The 17000-nt window shown below is 37.4% G+C and overlaps 1 protein-coding gene across 1 annotated transcript in view; it reads right to left on the minus strand.

The window, feature by feature from the left end:
• The window catches only part of USP9X (ubiquitin specific peptidase 9 X-linked), a 101275-nt gene extending 84831 nt beyond the window's left edge, over positions 1–16444 (minus strand). Inside the window, 5 exon segments of the mRNA XM_014587941.2 lie at positions 2848–3066; positions 4496–4608; positions 7519–7598; positions 10661–10806; positions 16193–16444. Of these exon segments, the coding sequence (XP_014443427.1) occupies positions 2848–3066; positions 4496–4608; positions 7519–7598; positions 10661–10806; positions 16193–16288 (654 nt within the window). The 5' untranslated portion in view covers positions 16289–16444.
• Between the last annotated feature and the right edge of the window lie 556 nt (positions 16445–17000).

Consider the following 17000-nt stretch of genomic DNA (forward strand, 5'->3'; position numbering starts at 1 on the left):
CCCCCTGGGGGGATGGCCACACCACAATCCCTTCTCGTCCATTCTCCTCTCGGGATCTTGGGGACACACGCACATGCACCCGGCGTGAATTTCAAGCCACTGGGTCCGGGACACGAACCGTGGTGGACTACGTGGGAGTCCAGCAACACAGCCATTACGCTAACTGCTGATCCCCAAACGTTTAAGCTCTTATTCAAAATTTCTTGAAGGTAAATGGAAGTCACTACCAACACAGTATCTTGTAAGGTAATTTAGTTTAGAAAGTGTGTACCTCCATCAGCTAACTTTGATTATCTAATATTGCCACTACTACCACTGGAAAATAGGAGAAAAAATATGGAGCGTTGGGACCAGCAGTTAGCATAATGGCTATGTCGCTGGACTCCCACGTAGTCGACCGCGGTTTGAGTCCCAGACCCGGTGGCTTAAACTCACACCGGGCGTGTGTGCATGCGTGCCCAAGATCCCAAGAGGAGAATGGAGGAGAAGGGACTGCAGCGTGGCCATCTCCCTTGGGGGGTGATTTCTCGCTTTCTATCTCTCTGTCTCTGTCTGGCGAGCGCATGCACCCTATAGCAAAAACCTCTCCAAAAAAAAAAAAAAAATATGGAGCATTTACACTTCCATTTGGTTCTCCATTCTATCATAGTGTCTGCATCCAAATAGGGATATGGTGGGGTCAGCAGGTGGCGTGGTGGTTAAGGGTGCTGGACTCCCACATGGCTGACCACAGTTCGAGTCCTGGACCTGACAACTTGATTTCTCGCCTTTTCTCTCTCCCTCCTCTCACCCCACGAATTAAAATAAAAATTATTTATTTAACTTCAATTATTATTATTACTATTTTATTTGATGGAGAAGGTGGGAGGGAAAGTGAGAAAGCAAGCCGCTAGGTCTTGGACTCAAACCATGGTCAGCCATGTGGGAGCCCAGGGACTTTTTAATCCATGCCACCTGCTGCCACTCACCCCCCTTTTTTGGAAGAATTATTTAAGTTCATTTATTATTTTTTATATAAAATAATTCTTTAAAAAATAGGGATATGGTTAGAAATTCTATTAAATACATTTGTCTTTTAATCAATTCCTTTAAAAGCTTATAGAAGATTTGTGTTGAGTAATATGTTGAAACATAAAATTCCTGATTTCCATGAGAAAAAAATGAGTAGGTTATCTTCACAGAATATGCTTCTCCTTAATTCACAACAGTAATTTGGTCTAGTATATATTTTAAAAAGGTACTCTTAAAGGCTTTGAAAGCTAAGTATCATTACAGTTGGCATATCTTGTAAGTTTAACAAAAAGAAATAGGCTTCAAAGATATAAAAAAAAAATCTTCAGCCAGATATCACATGAAAAGTTTGTATTGAGCCATGTTAAAGCAAGTTGGTATTCCCTGTGAGTCTCTTAAAGTGTGTATTACTGACCCATAGAGCAAAAATAAAAACAAGAAATACAGGTATAGATAAAAACTTTGGTTTTAAAGCTTGCCATTATTTAGATATAAATCTAACCTACTCAAAAGCAAAAATAAGCCATCTAGTGGCAACTGTAGGAACTGAAACATTTTTTAAAAATCTGAGGTCCAACTTTAACACACATTGATGATTTCACCTTTTAACAAAATAAACCAAGCTGTGTATATTTAACTTAATTTTTCTAGATAATTAGGGCAAAAATATTTAAAAACATATTAAAATATCTCCCTAATTCATAAAAAAACTTTTAATTAACTTACTATTTGTTAAAAGACACATAGTACTTGCTTGCTCAAAGAAGCAATCCCCTACTTACTTCTTTTAAAAGAGAAAACATGGTCTATTTTTTATTAACTCAATTATGGCTATTTCCAAAGAGGCTGGACAGAAGACAACTGGGACTAACTATACAAGCAAAGTTAAAAAAAAGATAACCACAGGGCCAGCCCTGTATCACAGCAGCTATGCACTGGTCACCAGGGTTGAGTTCCAGCCCTGGAGGCTCGAAAAACATGCAGGGAACACACCTAGAAACCTTACAAGATGGAGAATTGGAGAAAGGGAAATTGCAGTGTAACCAGGCCCCCTTGGGCAGCATTAAAAAATAAAAAAAGACAGCTAGAAGCACCAAAATAGAGTGCCATGGCTATGAACCCAAAGGACATTTATGCTGAATAGGCATAGAAAGAGAAATATCACATGTTTTCATTCATATGTGGAAACAAAAAAGATGATCTCACAGAAGTACAAAGTAGACCAGTGACTACTAGGGGCTGGGGCGAGGAAGAGGTTGGGAGATGTTGGTTAACGGATACAAAATGAGTTAGATAGATGAACGACTTCTAGTATTACATGGTACAGTTAAACTATCATTAACCAAAATTTTATGCTTCCAATTAGCTAAGAAAGGATTTTTAATGCTTCCACCACAAAGTAAAGACAAATGCCAAAGACGATGGATGCTCTAATGATCCTGATTTGGTTATTATACATGGCATTTTTGTACTAAAAAAATACTGTACCCCACAAATACGTATAATTCTTATGTGTCAACCGAAATAATTATTACAAATAATACCATGGCTACAAGATGGAACCCAGTTTTGTATATTTTCTTTTAAATTCTCAAAGCCCATTTGATTGTCAGGCTTAAATATTTAAGCACAGAAAACCTCAGCAGTAGCGACAAGATAGAACATAGTTCTGGTACAAAATTAAGAATACCAAAACGCAAAATAAGAAGGAATACCTTTAAGAGTAATATGAAATTACTCTTCCCCCATGTTAACAGGAGGGTAAGATCATTGAATGTTCTGTGGCAGATTGAAACAACTGTAATATTTAATTTTGTAAATAACAAACCAACACACTTTTGGTGATCGAGGGTCTGGAGAACGAGCAAAGAGTTCATCTTCAGGCAACTGAACACTTGAGGAAACTGATTCACAAGGACGTGTACCATTGTAGATATGAAATTTGCAATGAGGATTTAAGGCCATGGCAAGAAGTTCTAGAAGTGGAAACCAGTCTTGGGACAACTTGGCCACACATAGCTCCACCAGGCGATGAGTATTGTTAATTATACATCTCTGTTATATAAGGGGGAAAGGTGATTTATAAGATCAAAACATTGCAATTTCAAGCAAATCTTCCAATCTTAATAATGATGTCCATTTTTCCATACTAATCATTTGAATTACAGTCAATTTCACTACTAATGGTATTAAACGAATTATCAAAAAACAGCATTTATTTACTTCATAACTTAAATGGTCTCTACTTTTAAAAGCCATTTGCTATGGTTTACAAAATGAAGGCAGTGCCATTAGTTATCTATTTCTACTCTATGTCCACAGAAGAGATCCAAGTTACCATTATTTTTTCCCTCTTTCAAATTTGTACACTAAAGACAGCAATTCTAAAATCCACATAATCTGTCAATTACCCAAGGTGGGGTAAATGTGCTCTCTAAGCCTCAATGACACTTCCAAAGTTTCCATTTCTAAACCTGTAAAATTACATGGCAAACCAGAAGATGTTGCATTTTACACGCCATGGTCATTTTGGGGAAAATTTACAGAGCACAGAAATGTGACCTGCTTTACAACTTAGGACCATTTCTACAGTATAAACAAGGAACTGGACTTGAATAACTATGGCATTCTTATCCGTTTAAGACATACATGTTTTAAGACCGGTGGAATCTGACTGTGTTTTACACAACAGTAAAAGAACAATAGATTACTATTTTCCTAAACTGAAAGTATTTGATAGAGGCCTTCTATCTGTTTCTGCTAGTCACCTGGCGACACTACTGGCCTGAGACCACTTTGAATTCTTTACTTAGGTATTTATGTCACAACTGTAATTTGCACTCAGACTACAAAGCCGTATGAATACTGGCTTTTGGTTTAAATTTCGAGGAGACATTTCCCCCTCCTTCCACCAAGTAGCAAGTGGAGATAGGAACGTTTTTCTGCTATCCTTGTCTGTATGGTGAGTTCATTTCTCATTTATATCCCTCTACACTGATCCTTTGGCGTCCAGATGAATATTCAATTTCCCATCTTGGCTGTTTTTTCTTAGTAATACATAAGTATTTGGTCCTCAGAAAAGCCAGGATGCATTTTTCCTGTTTTTCTATGCAAAACTACAACGTGACTTTTCTGAGGACCCAATAATAGGCCATCTTACAACTGATAGCATCATATTATCAATGAAATGGTGACTTGCCTAAGGTCACAAGACACTTGAGAACTCAGGAGAAAGATGAAGCCAAAGTTGTTGTTGCTGGATTTTTTTTTTTTTTTAAACTCTAAAGTTCACGCTCATTTGATGGAGTTGTTGGAAAAGTCATGACATATTTTCCTATGTTTTTCTATGCAAAAATGCATCATGACTTTTCCAAAGATCCAATGAATGATCATATTGCCTTTGAAAAAGACTAATTTATAAAAACTGTTTTTAAAAAAGCATTCATTTTAAACCTTATTTTAAAATATCAGATGCAAGACTCACATGAATTTCAAACTTCCAGCCACTCACTGCTTCATCTGTAAGGATTTTAGTGAATGATATTGTTAGCCCATCTCGAAAAAATCGCTGACACGCTTCACTTTTAACATCAAGGCCTAGGAAAAAGGAAGAAAAAATGCAAACCAAATATTTCTCTGTTGGTTTTACTAGGTCCACTTATATGATAACAGAAAATAAAACATTTAAAACTGCTCAATGACAGCTGACAAATGCAGAGTAGCTTTGAGAAAAACACCATTATCTTAAGAGGCTGAAAGGTAACAATTATACTTCAAGTATTATAATTCAAAATTTCTCTATTTAAAAAAGGTATAACTTGATTTAGAAAAAAAAAGATCTTCAACAAATGTAAAAAGATACTTAGCTGCATAAAAGCAAGCTAAACCTAGTAATATTAATACTAATTAAAAAGGTTATAATACTTTGAACCTTAATCATAAAATGGCTAACAGTACCATGAGAAAAGGAGCCTAAGTATTTTATACCATTTTAATCTGTAAAAATAAGCCTTAGAACTTAAAATCATTTCAAAACTATTTTTAAAATCTTACTTTGTTCATAAGTCATCCATTCAGTATCTATATTCATGTATTTTCCTGCGTTTGATCAGATAAGGAGGAATCCTATATTGTATTCCTTACTAGTCTATTTCCACTGTCTCAGCATCTATGCTTCTCTACATCTTGGCTTAATTTCACTTGATTTCAGAAGGCAACAAAACCATGTGCCTCCAACACAAAGAAAACTGCTCTTAATGACAAAATAAGAAGTTATAGAAACTTTACAATATCCCCAACTTATCCACTGACGATACATTCCAGGACCCTAGTGGATGGATACCTGAAACCAGTGATAGTACCAAATCCTATAAATGTTTTTTCTTATTGTATATAAATTATCCACAATAAAGTTCAATTTAAAAATTAGGCACAGTAAGAGATTAACATGTAATGAAATAGAACAAGTGCAATAATACACTGTAATAGATACGTGAATGTGGTCTATCTTTCAAAACACCTTATATTAATAAAAACCAACTGCAGCTGACTATAACCAAAACTGTGGAAAGTAAAACTGCAAATAAGGGGGAATCACTGTATTTGATTTTGATTATACAAGAGAGATGACATTTAAGCTTTAAAAAATGTGAACTTTGTCTCAAGTAGCTACAGTTCCAGAAAAGAAATATGAGGGAGGGAGGAGGGACATATGTCCACTGAATGTCAATCCTACAATATAAATAAAATACTATTACCAGCGTTTACCTATCACGCCTAGAAATCTTCGAAATTTTCTCAACTGGTGAATAAATGTGTATATGAACAAAAGAAATCTGAGTGGTGGAAAACAAAACTGGTAACATATTTTCCTAGTTTATTAATTTCCACAAAACTAATAAAGCACAAAGACGCGTTCCTTAAACAAAAAGAGGGGTAATTATTACTTCCCCCTTGCCATAGAATGGGACAAACTGAACCAAGGCAAATTCTGACAAAACTCTTATTTCAATTTTGACAATACTCTCTTTCAGTTCTGACAATAACTATTGTTAGTTACAATACAGCCATGGCTGCCCTATTTCAGAAAAATTTTATTTATTTTTAATTTTCTGATGCCTTAAAAATAAATTCAGAGGGGACCAGCAGTTAGCGTAATGACTATGTCGCTGGACTCCCATGTACTTGACCGCGGTTCACGTCCCAGACGTGGTGGCTTAAAACTCACGCCAGGCGTGTGTGTGCATGCCCAAGATCCCGAGACGAGAACGGAGGAGCAGGGATGGGGGGGATTTCTCACTTTCCATCTCTCTGTCTGTCTGGCGAGTGCACATGCCCTATAGCAAAAACCTCTCCAAAAATAACTAAGTAAATAAATAAAATAAATTCAGAGTATTTGTAATAGCACTGCTATGCCAAGAGAGTTCATCTTCTCCTACAGTAGACCAAAGGCACTGGGAAAAAAAAAAAATCCAACATTACACTTTTACTTCTGGGTAACTGGGTATAAAACACCAGATTCCTGGGACCAGCCGATGGTGTAATGGTTACATTGCTGGACTCACACAGTCAACCACAGTTCGAGTCCTGGACCCAGTGGCTCAAAACATGCTGGGGCATGTGGGTGTGTGCCCAAAATCCTGAGAGGAGAAGGGATTACAGCATGACCATCCCAGTGCTTCTTGAGCACACATGCCCTATAGCAAAAATCTCTTAAAAAAACAATAAATAAATAAAAAGAGGTATTCCTTCTAATTGTTTGTTAAAACACACACACACAGAACTTCATCTTTTAAGTCTGTCTTTTAGAGAAAAATCACACCTTATCTGTGAATTAAAAAACACAGAACTTTGAGGAGTTTACTTTGAAAATACAGTATTAATGAAATGGTCCTTGGGCTATAGACAAAAACTCCACTACGTCCAAAACACTCATTTTCAGTACAGCAGCCAAAGGTCACGTGTAAATAATTTGTAGATTTACACAGTACATACCTTGAGAGCAGAAATGTCTCAAAATAAATACCGAAAATTCCAAATAAAAAAAGTCAGACACATCTGAAATCCATACCACCCATTACCTAAAAAGAACTTGATTGTGAAATGTTCTTTCATGTGTATTATTTTCCATAACAGATAAAATCATAAGGTTAAAAACGTTTAACCTTTGAATGACAATCCCTTTTGTATACCTAACAATGGAACTGCTCCTTAGAGATAGACTTTTTTAAAAGACAAGAGCTTTGCTCTGTCATGATCTTCCTGCCTCAGCCTCCTAAATAGCTGGGACTACAATCATGGACTGTAGGCACTACCATGGGGCCAGGCCTTTACAATGGGCTGGGAATCAAACCCAGACTTCCCACAGGGCCTCAGCCTGCAGAGTGGTATCTTACCAGCACATGCCACCACAGCTGGGCCACAAATATACATAAATTGTATGTCTAACTTAAGAGACATATATCTAGTACTATAAATTATGAAATGCATAACAATATATAAACTTACCTTTTTTACTAAGATCAATGGCAGCTTCTAAAAGCACTTCTAATTCCCCTTTCGGCAAAACTGGAACCACCCATCGAGGCCTAAGAGTTTTTATAAAATAAAAAGATACTTACTAGGTGATGCACTAAGAAAAGCACCATAACTGAGTTACTAACTATAATTACTTACCTCACTAGGAAAATATTGAATATTAATATTAAAATAACAAGAAAATATAAAAACAACAAAGCTGGCAGCATGTCTGCTTTGTGAGACTAAGCACCATCTGTTGTCTCTACAAACAGAATTTTTTTAAGGTACTATATCAAAAAAAAGATACAGCAGTGAGGAAGGAATGAAAGCCTGCCTATTAACTATTAGATCAATCTGTGTTTATTAATGGAAAAACACCAATTATCATGGATACCTATTGTTAAAAGGTTACAGAAAAGTGCTCTTTCAGGATTCATATTAGAGACATTGTGATGAACCTCATAATTCTCCTGAACCTGCTCATAAACAAGAAAAAATTTAAGAGACAAAGGACTGACTTCTGCCTCGGTTCTTCACAACTCAATTTTTTCGAGAGTTTAAGTGAGTCACGGGTCTCCTGGCCTCCTTCTCACTATAGGTGCCATCATTCATCAAACGAGGAAGCAGCAACCACCAACGTAGGTGCTTTCTTTGGTCCTAGTGGCAGCTCAATTTCCTGGGCATTCTTCTACCCCTTCCTCCCTGACTACCCCACAGACTGCCAACCAACTGACCTAGTGCTCCCCAAGAGAACAAGCCTTCTTCCATCCATCCCTTAATCTCTGTATTAAGAGCAAATTCCCCCCATGTCCAGCATTTTAATAGAAGACACTCCATTATCAAATACTCTATTAGAAACAAATGTGCACTACCTGTGCTTCTGGTTTTATTTACATTATAATACATCATTTGTGTTTTTCTTTCCCTGAGGACTTGCTAATAATGTATGACTTAGTACTCTAATCTGCCTAAGTACTTACCAACAACCATCAGCCACCAGACAAAACAGAAAATAATAGAAGCTTCTACTATTGCATCTACACTATAGAACACAGTTCAAGGGAGCATTACAAACAACTTTATACAATTCTGTTTAACTATGATTCCAAGTACATCATCACTACAGGAATCTGCCAGAACAATAATTTACTCTTTTAAATAGACTGCTAAAAACAATTAGATAACTATGTATTTATTAATGAAAAAATATTCAAGATAAATGAAGGAAAGCAAGTTATAAAATTACAGTAGGAATCCTATATTTTCAGCCAAATTAATACAAATATGACAATAAACACAAAATCTGGAAGAATATGCTCTTGATTGTTAACACTACTTTTTGGTTGGAATGTGTACACATAAGGAAAAAAATTACAGAAAAATTTACCGACATATTTCTGTGTTTAACAATGCATACTTACTACTTATGGATTCATATTTTTTCAATAAAAACAATTTCTATTTCCCGACAATATGCATTTAAGAGTGTTGACTTATTTTAAAAAAGTAAACTACAACAAATAAAAAAACCTTAGTAAAGCAAGTGCCTATAACAGAGAATGTTCTCATGACTCCTTCTTGGGGGTGAAGGGGAAATGAGTCACACCTCCCTAGGCACTCACACGTGGTGAGCCCACACCCAGTGAGGAGCATAGCTACATGGGGTTCTTTGACATACACTTCCCTTATCCTCTTTAAATCTTTTCCGCCCCTGCACAGACACTTAAAAGTCAATCCATTGGAGTTTTCCTCTAAATAATCAAAGTGGGAGAGGATTGGGACTGGAGGAGGGTGGGAAGTTGTTTATATAAGTATGAAAAATTATATTGTGAATTATTCCCTGAGGTGAAGATCAAGAAAAACAAATAGCTAAGATGGTTATATGTCTCAGACTAATGAAGAATTCACATGGGTAGGCTCTGAGGAACTCTTATCTTAGGACCTGGTTTACCTCAGAGCCATCTCAAAATTATGTCACCCAGGGGAACCGGCAGTTAGCGTAATGGCTATGTCGCTGGATTCCCACGTAGTCGACCGCGGTTCGTGTCCCGGACCCGGTGGCTTAAAACTCATGCCGGGCGTGTGTGCGTGCGTGACCAAGATCCCGAGAGGGGAATGGAGGAGAAGGGATTGCAGTGTGACCATCCCCCCTGGGGGGTGATTTCTCACTTTCTATATCTCTGTCTGTCTCTGTCTGTCTGGCGAGCGCACGCGCCCTACAGTGAAAATCTCTCTCTCAAAAAAAAAAATATGTCACCCAGCAGGTAACAAATCCATAAGAAAAATGCTTCATACACAGAAAAATAGGAAACTGCAGGTACAAGTCTACTTTAGAAAAATATCACCTAAGGTTATTGTCACTAATCTGAAAATTTTATTAACACTGTCATTCCCTTTTATGAATTAAATACACTAAGAAGCATGAATTACTAAGTACTTGGTAGTGACTAAGATGAGCAGACCATCAGGGTGGCAGTGGAGTTACTGTGACATTCCTGCCCATTCTCTTTTCTTATCCACTACCAGACAGAATACTGAGAAACTTAGTTTGCTTCTGTGTAATACATACTAAAAAAACCCCAAAAACAAAAACCTAGGGCCAGCAGGTGGAGAGGTGGTTATGGTGCTGAATCCCACATGACCAACTCCTTGGTTTGAATCCCAGACCTGGCAGCTTAAAAAACATGCTGGGTTGGGACCAGCAGATGGCATAATGGTTACATCACTGGACTCCCACACAGTCAACTGCAGTTTGAGTCCCAAACCTGGCAACTTAAAGATGGACATGTATGTATGCATGGAGAATGGAGGAGAAGGGATTGTGGTGTGGCTACTACCTAGGGGCCCTCCCCTAGATTTCTCACTTTGTCTCTCCAGCAAGTACACACGTCCTATAGCAAAAATCTCTCCAAAAACAGAATAAAAACATGCTGGGCACATGTGTGTGCATGCTCAGAATCGTAGAGGAGAAAGGACTGCAGCATGACCATCCCCTGTGAGGGGTGCTCCACCCTCCCCGTGGAGGGGTGCTCTCTCTCTCTCTCTCTCTCTCTCTCTCTCTCTCTCTCCAGCCAGCATTGAATCCCTATGGCAAAAATCTAAAAACAAAACAAACAAAAAACCAACTCACCTATTGATCATGTCATCCAACTTTGCCAGGTCAGTATGTGGAAATACGGGTTCCTCATCTTCAAGCTGTGGTGGGGCATCACCTTGACCTTGTTCGTCTGGGGGAGTTGCCGGGGAATTTTCATTGGAAGAATCAGGCGATGAAGTCTTAATTAAAAATTAAATAGTCCAGACTTAAGTTTCTACACTATGTGTTTCTGTAACATCTACAATATCAGGTAATCCAAACACCAACATAGATTGTCACAAAACTGTTTTAATTTTGTAAACATTGTCAATGTTCACCAGACATATAGTAATTATTGAAAGCTTATGATGTATCTGGCAGTCTTAGTGCTGCTATGCTTTAAAATAATTTCACTTAATCCCAGTCTGTGAAGTATTCTACTGTTCTTTTAATAAATGAGAAAACAGACAATAAGTGTCCCAATGCTACACAGCTCAAAACTGTAGTCAGAATTTGAATCCAGGTCTGATCAAAAGACTGTGGGGTTTTTTTGGCAAGGCTTTTGCTATAGGGCGCATGTGCTAACCAGAAAGACAAAGAGACAGAAAGCGAGAAATCACCTCCCCAGAGGGGATGACTACGCCACAATCCCTTCTCCTCCATTCTCCTCTTGGGATCTTGGGCACGCACACACACACGCCCAGTGTGAGATTAAGCTACCAGGTCTGGTACTTGAACCACAGTAGACTAAACAGGAGTCCAGCGACATAGCCATTACGCCAACTGCTGGTCCCAAGATTGTGTTCTTAACCACAATGTTTACTGTCTTTCTACTTACATTTCTCATATTCTATGAGCCCTGTCATGATAGAAAATATTATATGGGGACCAGCAGTTAGCGTAATGGCTATGTCGCTGGACTCCCACATGGTCAACCGCGGTTTGAGTCCCAGACCTGGTAGCTTAAACTCAGGCTGGGCACGTGTGCGTGCGTGCCCATCCCCCCTGGGGGGTGATTTCTCGCTTTCTGTCTCTGTCTGGCGAGCGCACGTGCCCTATAGCAAAAACCTCTCCAAAAAAAAAAAAAAAAAAGTATCATATGAATATCAGACACATTTTACAGATTAGAAAGTCTGGTGTATAATTTTTACTTTTATTTTTTAATATGAAAGGGGAAAATATTAATTATTATTTCTTAATTTCCTTACTCTCAAACTATTATCCAAATGACAATAATTTAAAACTTCATGCTTGTGGTTTCCAAGTCATGTCACTGCCAACTGACATGGCTAATTTTCATTTCTTCCATTCCTCATTTTTAACACATCTTTCTCTCCCTCCACCCAGTTCAGCTGTGCATAGTGTTTTCACAACTAAAGTTAATTAACTTTTATGACCCTTATTCTGAATTTAGAAAGCAAGTGGTATTTTCTCTTTCAAAATGATACCAACCAAAATGTCTAATGGGTTTTTTACTCATATATTCTTGAATTTTCTACTCACTGTAAGTTGATGGCCCAGCACCTATTGAACTCTTGTATAACAGAGTTGCACAAGTGAATGAAGAGTTGTGTAATAGTTACACAAATGCTTGCATGAAAATAGCTAAGTATACCATCATTAATATGTTCTATTTAACAAAGTTTGTACATAAATTCATATAGCCATTTTGCAACTCAATTAATTTTACTTAAGATCGAGAACACTGTGCAGGTGCCACCTAGATAGTCAAAGCAAAGGAACCCACTGCACAGAATTCAAGTGCTGGTAGCCCAACAGAAATACCAATTTTAAGCATGTACCTTTGGAGGCCTGCTTGTTCAAACAGAAATACCAATTTTAAGCATGTACCTTTTCAGGCCTGCTTGTTTGCTTTCTTTCTTTTAAAAAATCTCTCCCCTGGTATATAATATGTTCGCATCAAAAATATAAAGACAAAAATAAAATTTAATAATAACCCATGGCAACAGATAAGCAATCATAAATGACATTTAATTATTTCCTTGCAACTTTTATTTTATGAGCCTAATAAACACCATTTTTATTGAAAATAAATTTGCAATAAAATTGGTATTATAGCTGCTTACGTCTGTGTCCTTTCCTATTCAATGTCTGAGTACTCAATTTTTGAAATTAAGACTCTTAAAAAAATTAGTGGTCAGAAAGTATTACATAAACTAAGCAAACTTAAAGGGACATATGGTATTTTGTAATTTTTTTACTGCCAATGTAAACATAGCTAAAATACAATGAATCTTTTCATATATAAATCTTTGTGTTGTACTTCAAGTTTTCCTTACAACAGGATCCTGGAAATAGAATTACTAAAACAATATAATTCCTTTTAAGACCATGGTCACATACACAGCCAAATTCCATTTTAGAAAATCTGTACCCTCCCAGAAATTGCATCCAACTGTGTTCAGACTACAGTGCTTTTTGCCAAAGCTGTTTGATGTATTATTGAATTTTACATGTCAGAGCCTAAAGTTCTCTCTTATGGGAACACATTTTTAAAAAACAGTAAGTGAGAAATCCGTTTTTAGAAATACCCTTTAAAGGGCCAGCATTTGGCATGGTGGCTAAGGTTCTGGACTCCCATATGGCCAACCACAGCTCACGTACTAGACCTGGACGCTTGAAAATCACACTGGACATATATGCGTGCATGCCTGAAATCCCAGAAGGGAATGCAGCATGGCCACACACCTCTGGGAATGATTTCTCACTTTCCCTCTCTCTGTCTCTGTTTCTCCAGAGTGCACATGACCTATGCCCCCCCCCCAAAAAAAAAAATTAAAAGAAATTCCTTTAAAATGCCAACATGTAAAAAGCATATCTAAAAAAGAAAAAGCCTTCATTTAAGCAGTGCTTAATTCTTTGTTGCATCTTCTTGATCCAACAGGGAAATAACTTTGTGAAATAACTAAAATCCTAACATTAAAAAGCAGAGGATGGGGGCCACAAAGTGGTGTGGTGGTTAAGGGTGCTAGACTCTCACATGACCAACCGTGGTTCGAGTCCTGGACATGGCTGCTTGCTTTCTCACTCCTCCCCCCCCACTCTGTCCCTCTCTAGTCAAATTTAAAAAGTAAAATAAATAAAGTTAAATAATTCTTTTCAAAAAAAAAATTTTTTTAAGTAGAGGATAGGCCCAGCCACAGCACCATGCACCGAATGCTGCTACGGGGCAGGTTGAGGCCAAATGAGAGGCCCAGCTTTGACTTGCAACTCACTCTAAAAAGTTGGTTATGGGGGCCAGCAGGTGCCATAGTGATTACGTCACTGGACTCTCACATAGCCGAAAGTTCAAATCCAGGACCTGATGGTTTCAACTTCACACTGGGCGTATGTGTGTGCCCAAGATTCCAGGAGGAGAACAGAGAAGGGATTGCACGTCATCCCCCCAGGGGGTGTTTTTTTTTCCTTTCTGTCTCTCCAGCAAGCGTGCGTGCCCTCTAGCAAAAAAAAAAAAAAAATCTCAGAAAAAAAAAAAATGTTGGGTATGGTAGCATGTGCCTGCAGCCCAGCCATGTGGGAGGCTGAGGCAGGAGGATCATGACAGAGCAAGATCATGGCTTTCCCATAAAAAGAGACAGAATAAAAGGAAAGCGTAAGGGATTCTACAGAGAAAATGTAATCTATTTTGTTCCTTTATTCTTTTAAATTATCAGCCATCTTCAAAAACGTAAACGCTATTAGAAAGAACAGAACATATAATATATACAACACCGAGTTGAATATCACAAACCAAGAGAGCTCTAAAAATCAAGAACACATTAAGATAAAACTAAGGTTAAAGAAAAGGTTTAATTTTTGTCTAAAGCCATGCAGGTCACAAACGTGGCAAAAAGAAAGTTCCATGCAGGTATAAAATGAAAGAGAGGGAAAGATACTGGAACCTTAACTCTAGCTCCCGATTTGAAAACAGAAATCTTTGGTATTCAACACAAACCTTTGACAAAGCCTAAAGAAACCTGAACACTGGCTAATGAATTTATTACACAGGAAAGACCTCTGACCATGTACTTTAGTGTTTTATGTCTTAGAAGTGGGAATTGGAGAATAAAAGGGTTAATAGTAAAGTTGACATGGGAGAACAGACGGATGGAAGGGGACACAAACTTGCTCACTTCTCCAGAATGTCAGAGAAAGGAGACAAAAAAGCTCTTCTCTATCACAGTTCTGATAAAGAATATCTCATCTATCTAATAACAGCTGAATAGGAATTTATCCCCAAATAGCAAATAAGTACTCTAAAGCAATACTTCCACCTAGAAATTTATCCAAATTCTACATAAATGCATACCAACTATAATTGGCATGTTTTTCAACTCACAACCACAGACCTCATTTACCTCTAAGGCCTTGTTTCACCTGCAAATTACAAGTTCTATCATTTGTCTTCTCATTCTGTTTAATACTCCCCAATATAAAACTGTATATGTTTGAAAAGGGTGAAATCAATGATCTGAACTTCCATTTCAAGAAATCCAAAGAACAGCAAACCAAGTCCAACGGAAGTAAAAGGAACAAAGAGATAAAGGTAAACACTCAAAATTCATGATGGTGGTGGCAAGGGGTGGGGTGTGGGGGATGAAAACTAACAAGTTGGTTTTTGCAAGGGCTAATGAAATTGGTTAAGTCCCTAAAAAGACTGATCACAAGAAGAACATAAACTAGTAATTCCAAAAATGAACAAGGAGTTATTACCATAGATTGTAAGACACCAAAAAGATAATAAAAAGGATATTATAATTTTACCTCAACAAATCTAACAATTTAGAAAAAATGGATAAATTCCTTAAAAAACATAATTTATCAAAAGACAAAAAAATTGGAAAATTCTTAAAAAAAAAAAAATCTGGATCTGCAATTAAAACCTTTCCACAAGCCAGATGGTTTAATCAGTAAGATCTTCCAAAGGATTAATGAAAAATTAACAAAAATCTTACATAAACTTATCCAGAAAGTAGAATATGACTTAACAGTTTTACAGCCTGCAATAAACCCTAGATACCAAAATTTATGTTAAGCCCTTTGTTTACACTATTATTATTCCCACTATACGGATGACAATACTGAGAAGTGGAGGTTATATAATTTACCCAGAGTCATTAAGCTAGTATGCTTGCACAGTTGAAATGTGAATACTGGCAGTATGACTCGAAACCACATTCTTTTTAAAAAAGTATTATAAACTTTTTTTGTTAAATTTTTTTAAGAAAATTGATCACTGCATATACTTATGGGGAACAGAATAATATGATTTATGATAGGTCTATGCTCTTAGCCATAGGCTACACTGAATAATTTAATGCCTTCTCCTGGAATTGACACAGAGCTTACTTAATTTTAGTCATGACTGACAGTGTAAGACACTAGAAAAAGATGAACTGCATACTCAAGTATCACTATCTACAACACTTGAACTTTCTTGTTACTATGCAAAATCTACATTCACTTTTCTTAAACACTTAAAAAACATTATGGTTACTTCACAAATTATTCAGAACATGCTCCATCATTTAGTACCCCATAGTAGATGTACCAATGTAGTTTTAACTTGTATCTTCAATGTCCTACCTGATTCTGTTGGAGGGGGGGCTGAGACTGTCCATCAGGAGCCTGGCCCTGGTTGTCATTCCCTCCGACTGGAGAGCCACGAGTCGTGGCTGTCATACTCGACACAGGGCAGATCTTTGCAATTTTGTCTGCTTATGTAGTTGTCTTGAGAAAAGAAATTATAGTCCACTTATAGAAGATGAAGTACCAGCATTTGTCAGTCTTAAAAAGCTCCAATTCAAGAATAAACCATCTTGCAGAGACCATTGCATAACCTACAGAAGGGAAAAAAGTGCATCTGTTTTAGATGTAAAAAACCATGAATCAAGGGACTATTCAAATTTAGCATCACCAGTAAATCAAGTCAGAAGGTAGCTATATAAATGAGAGGGGAAAGTGAGAAGCCAAAGTTTCATTAATACTACATTCAACTTAAACTGATAATGGTACACCACCTGTTGTACCAAGCAAACATATAGGTACAGGTATGTATAGACTAGTTATATAATATTTCAGTTTATTCCTGAAGTGACTCCAAAGACAGTGCATCAAGGTACTTCTTTAGCTGCTGTTTTGATTACATTATGAAATAGTAAAACCGTCTTCAATTTGCTAATGCCTTTTATTTTTTGTGGGAGAGGTTTTTGATACAGGGCATGTGCACTGGCCAGACAGAGACAGAAAGTGAGAAATCACCCCCCAGGGGGGATGACCGCGGTGCAATCCCTTCTCCTCCATTCTCCTCTCGGGATCTTGGGCACGCACACGCACCCAGCATGAGTTTTAAGCCACCGGGTCCAGGACTCGAACCGCGGTCGAATACATGGGA

The sequence above is a fragment of the Tupaia chinensis genome, unplaced genomic scaffold (genome assembly GCF_000334495.1).
Source record: "Tupaia chinensis unplaced genomic scaffold, TupChi_1.0 Scaffold000248_1, whole genome shotgun sequence".
Lineage (NCBI taxonomy): Eukaryota > Metazoa > Chordata > Mammalia > Scandentia > Tupaiidae > Tupaia > Tupaia belangeri.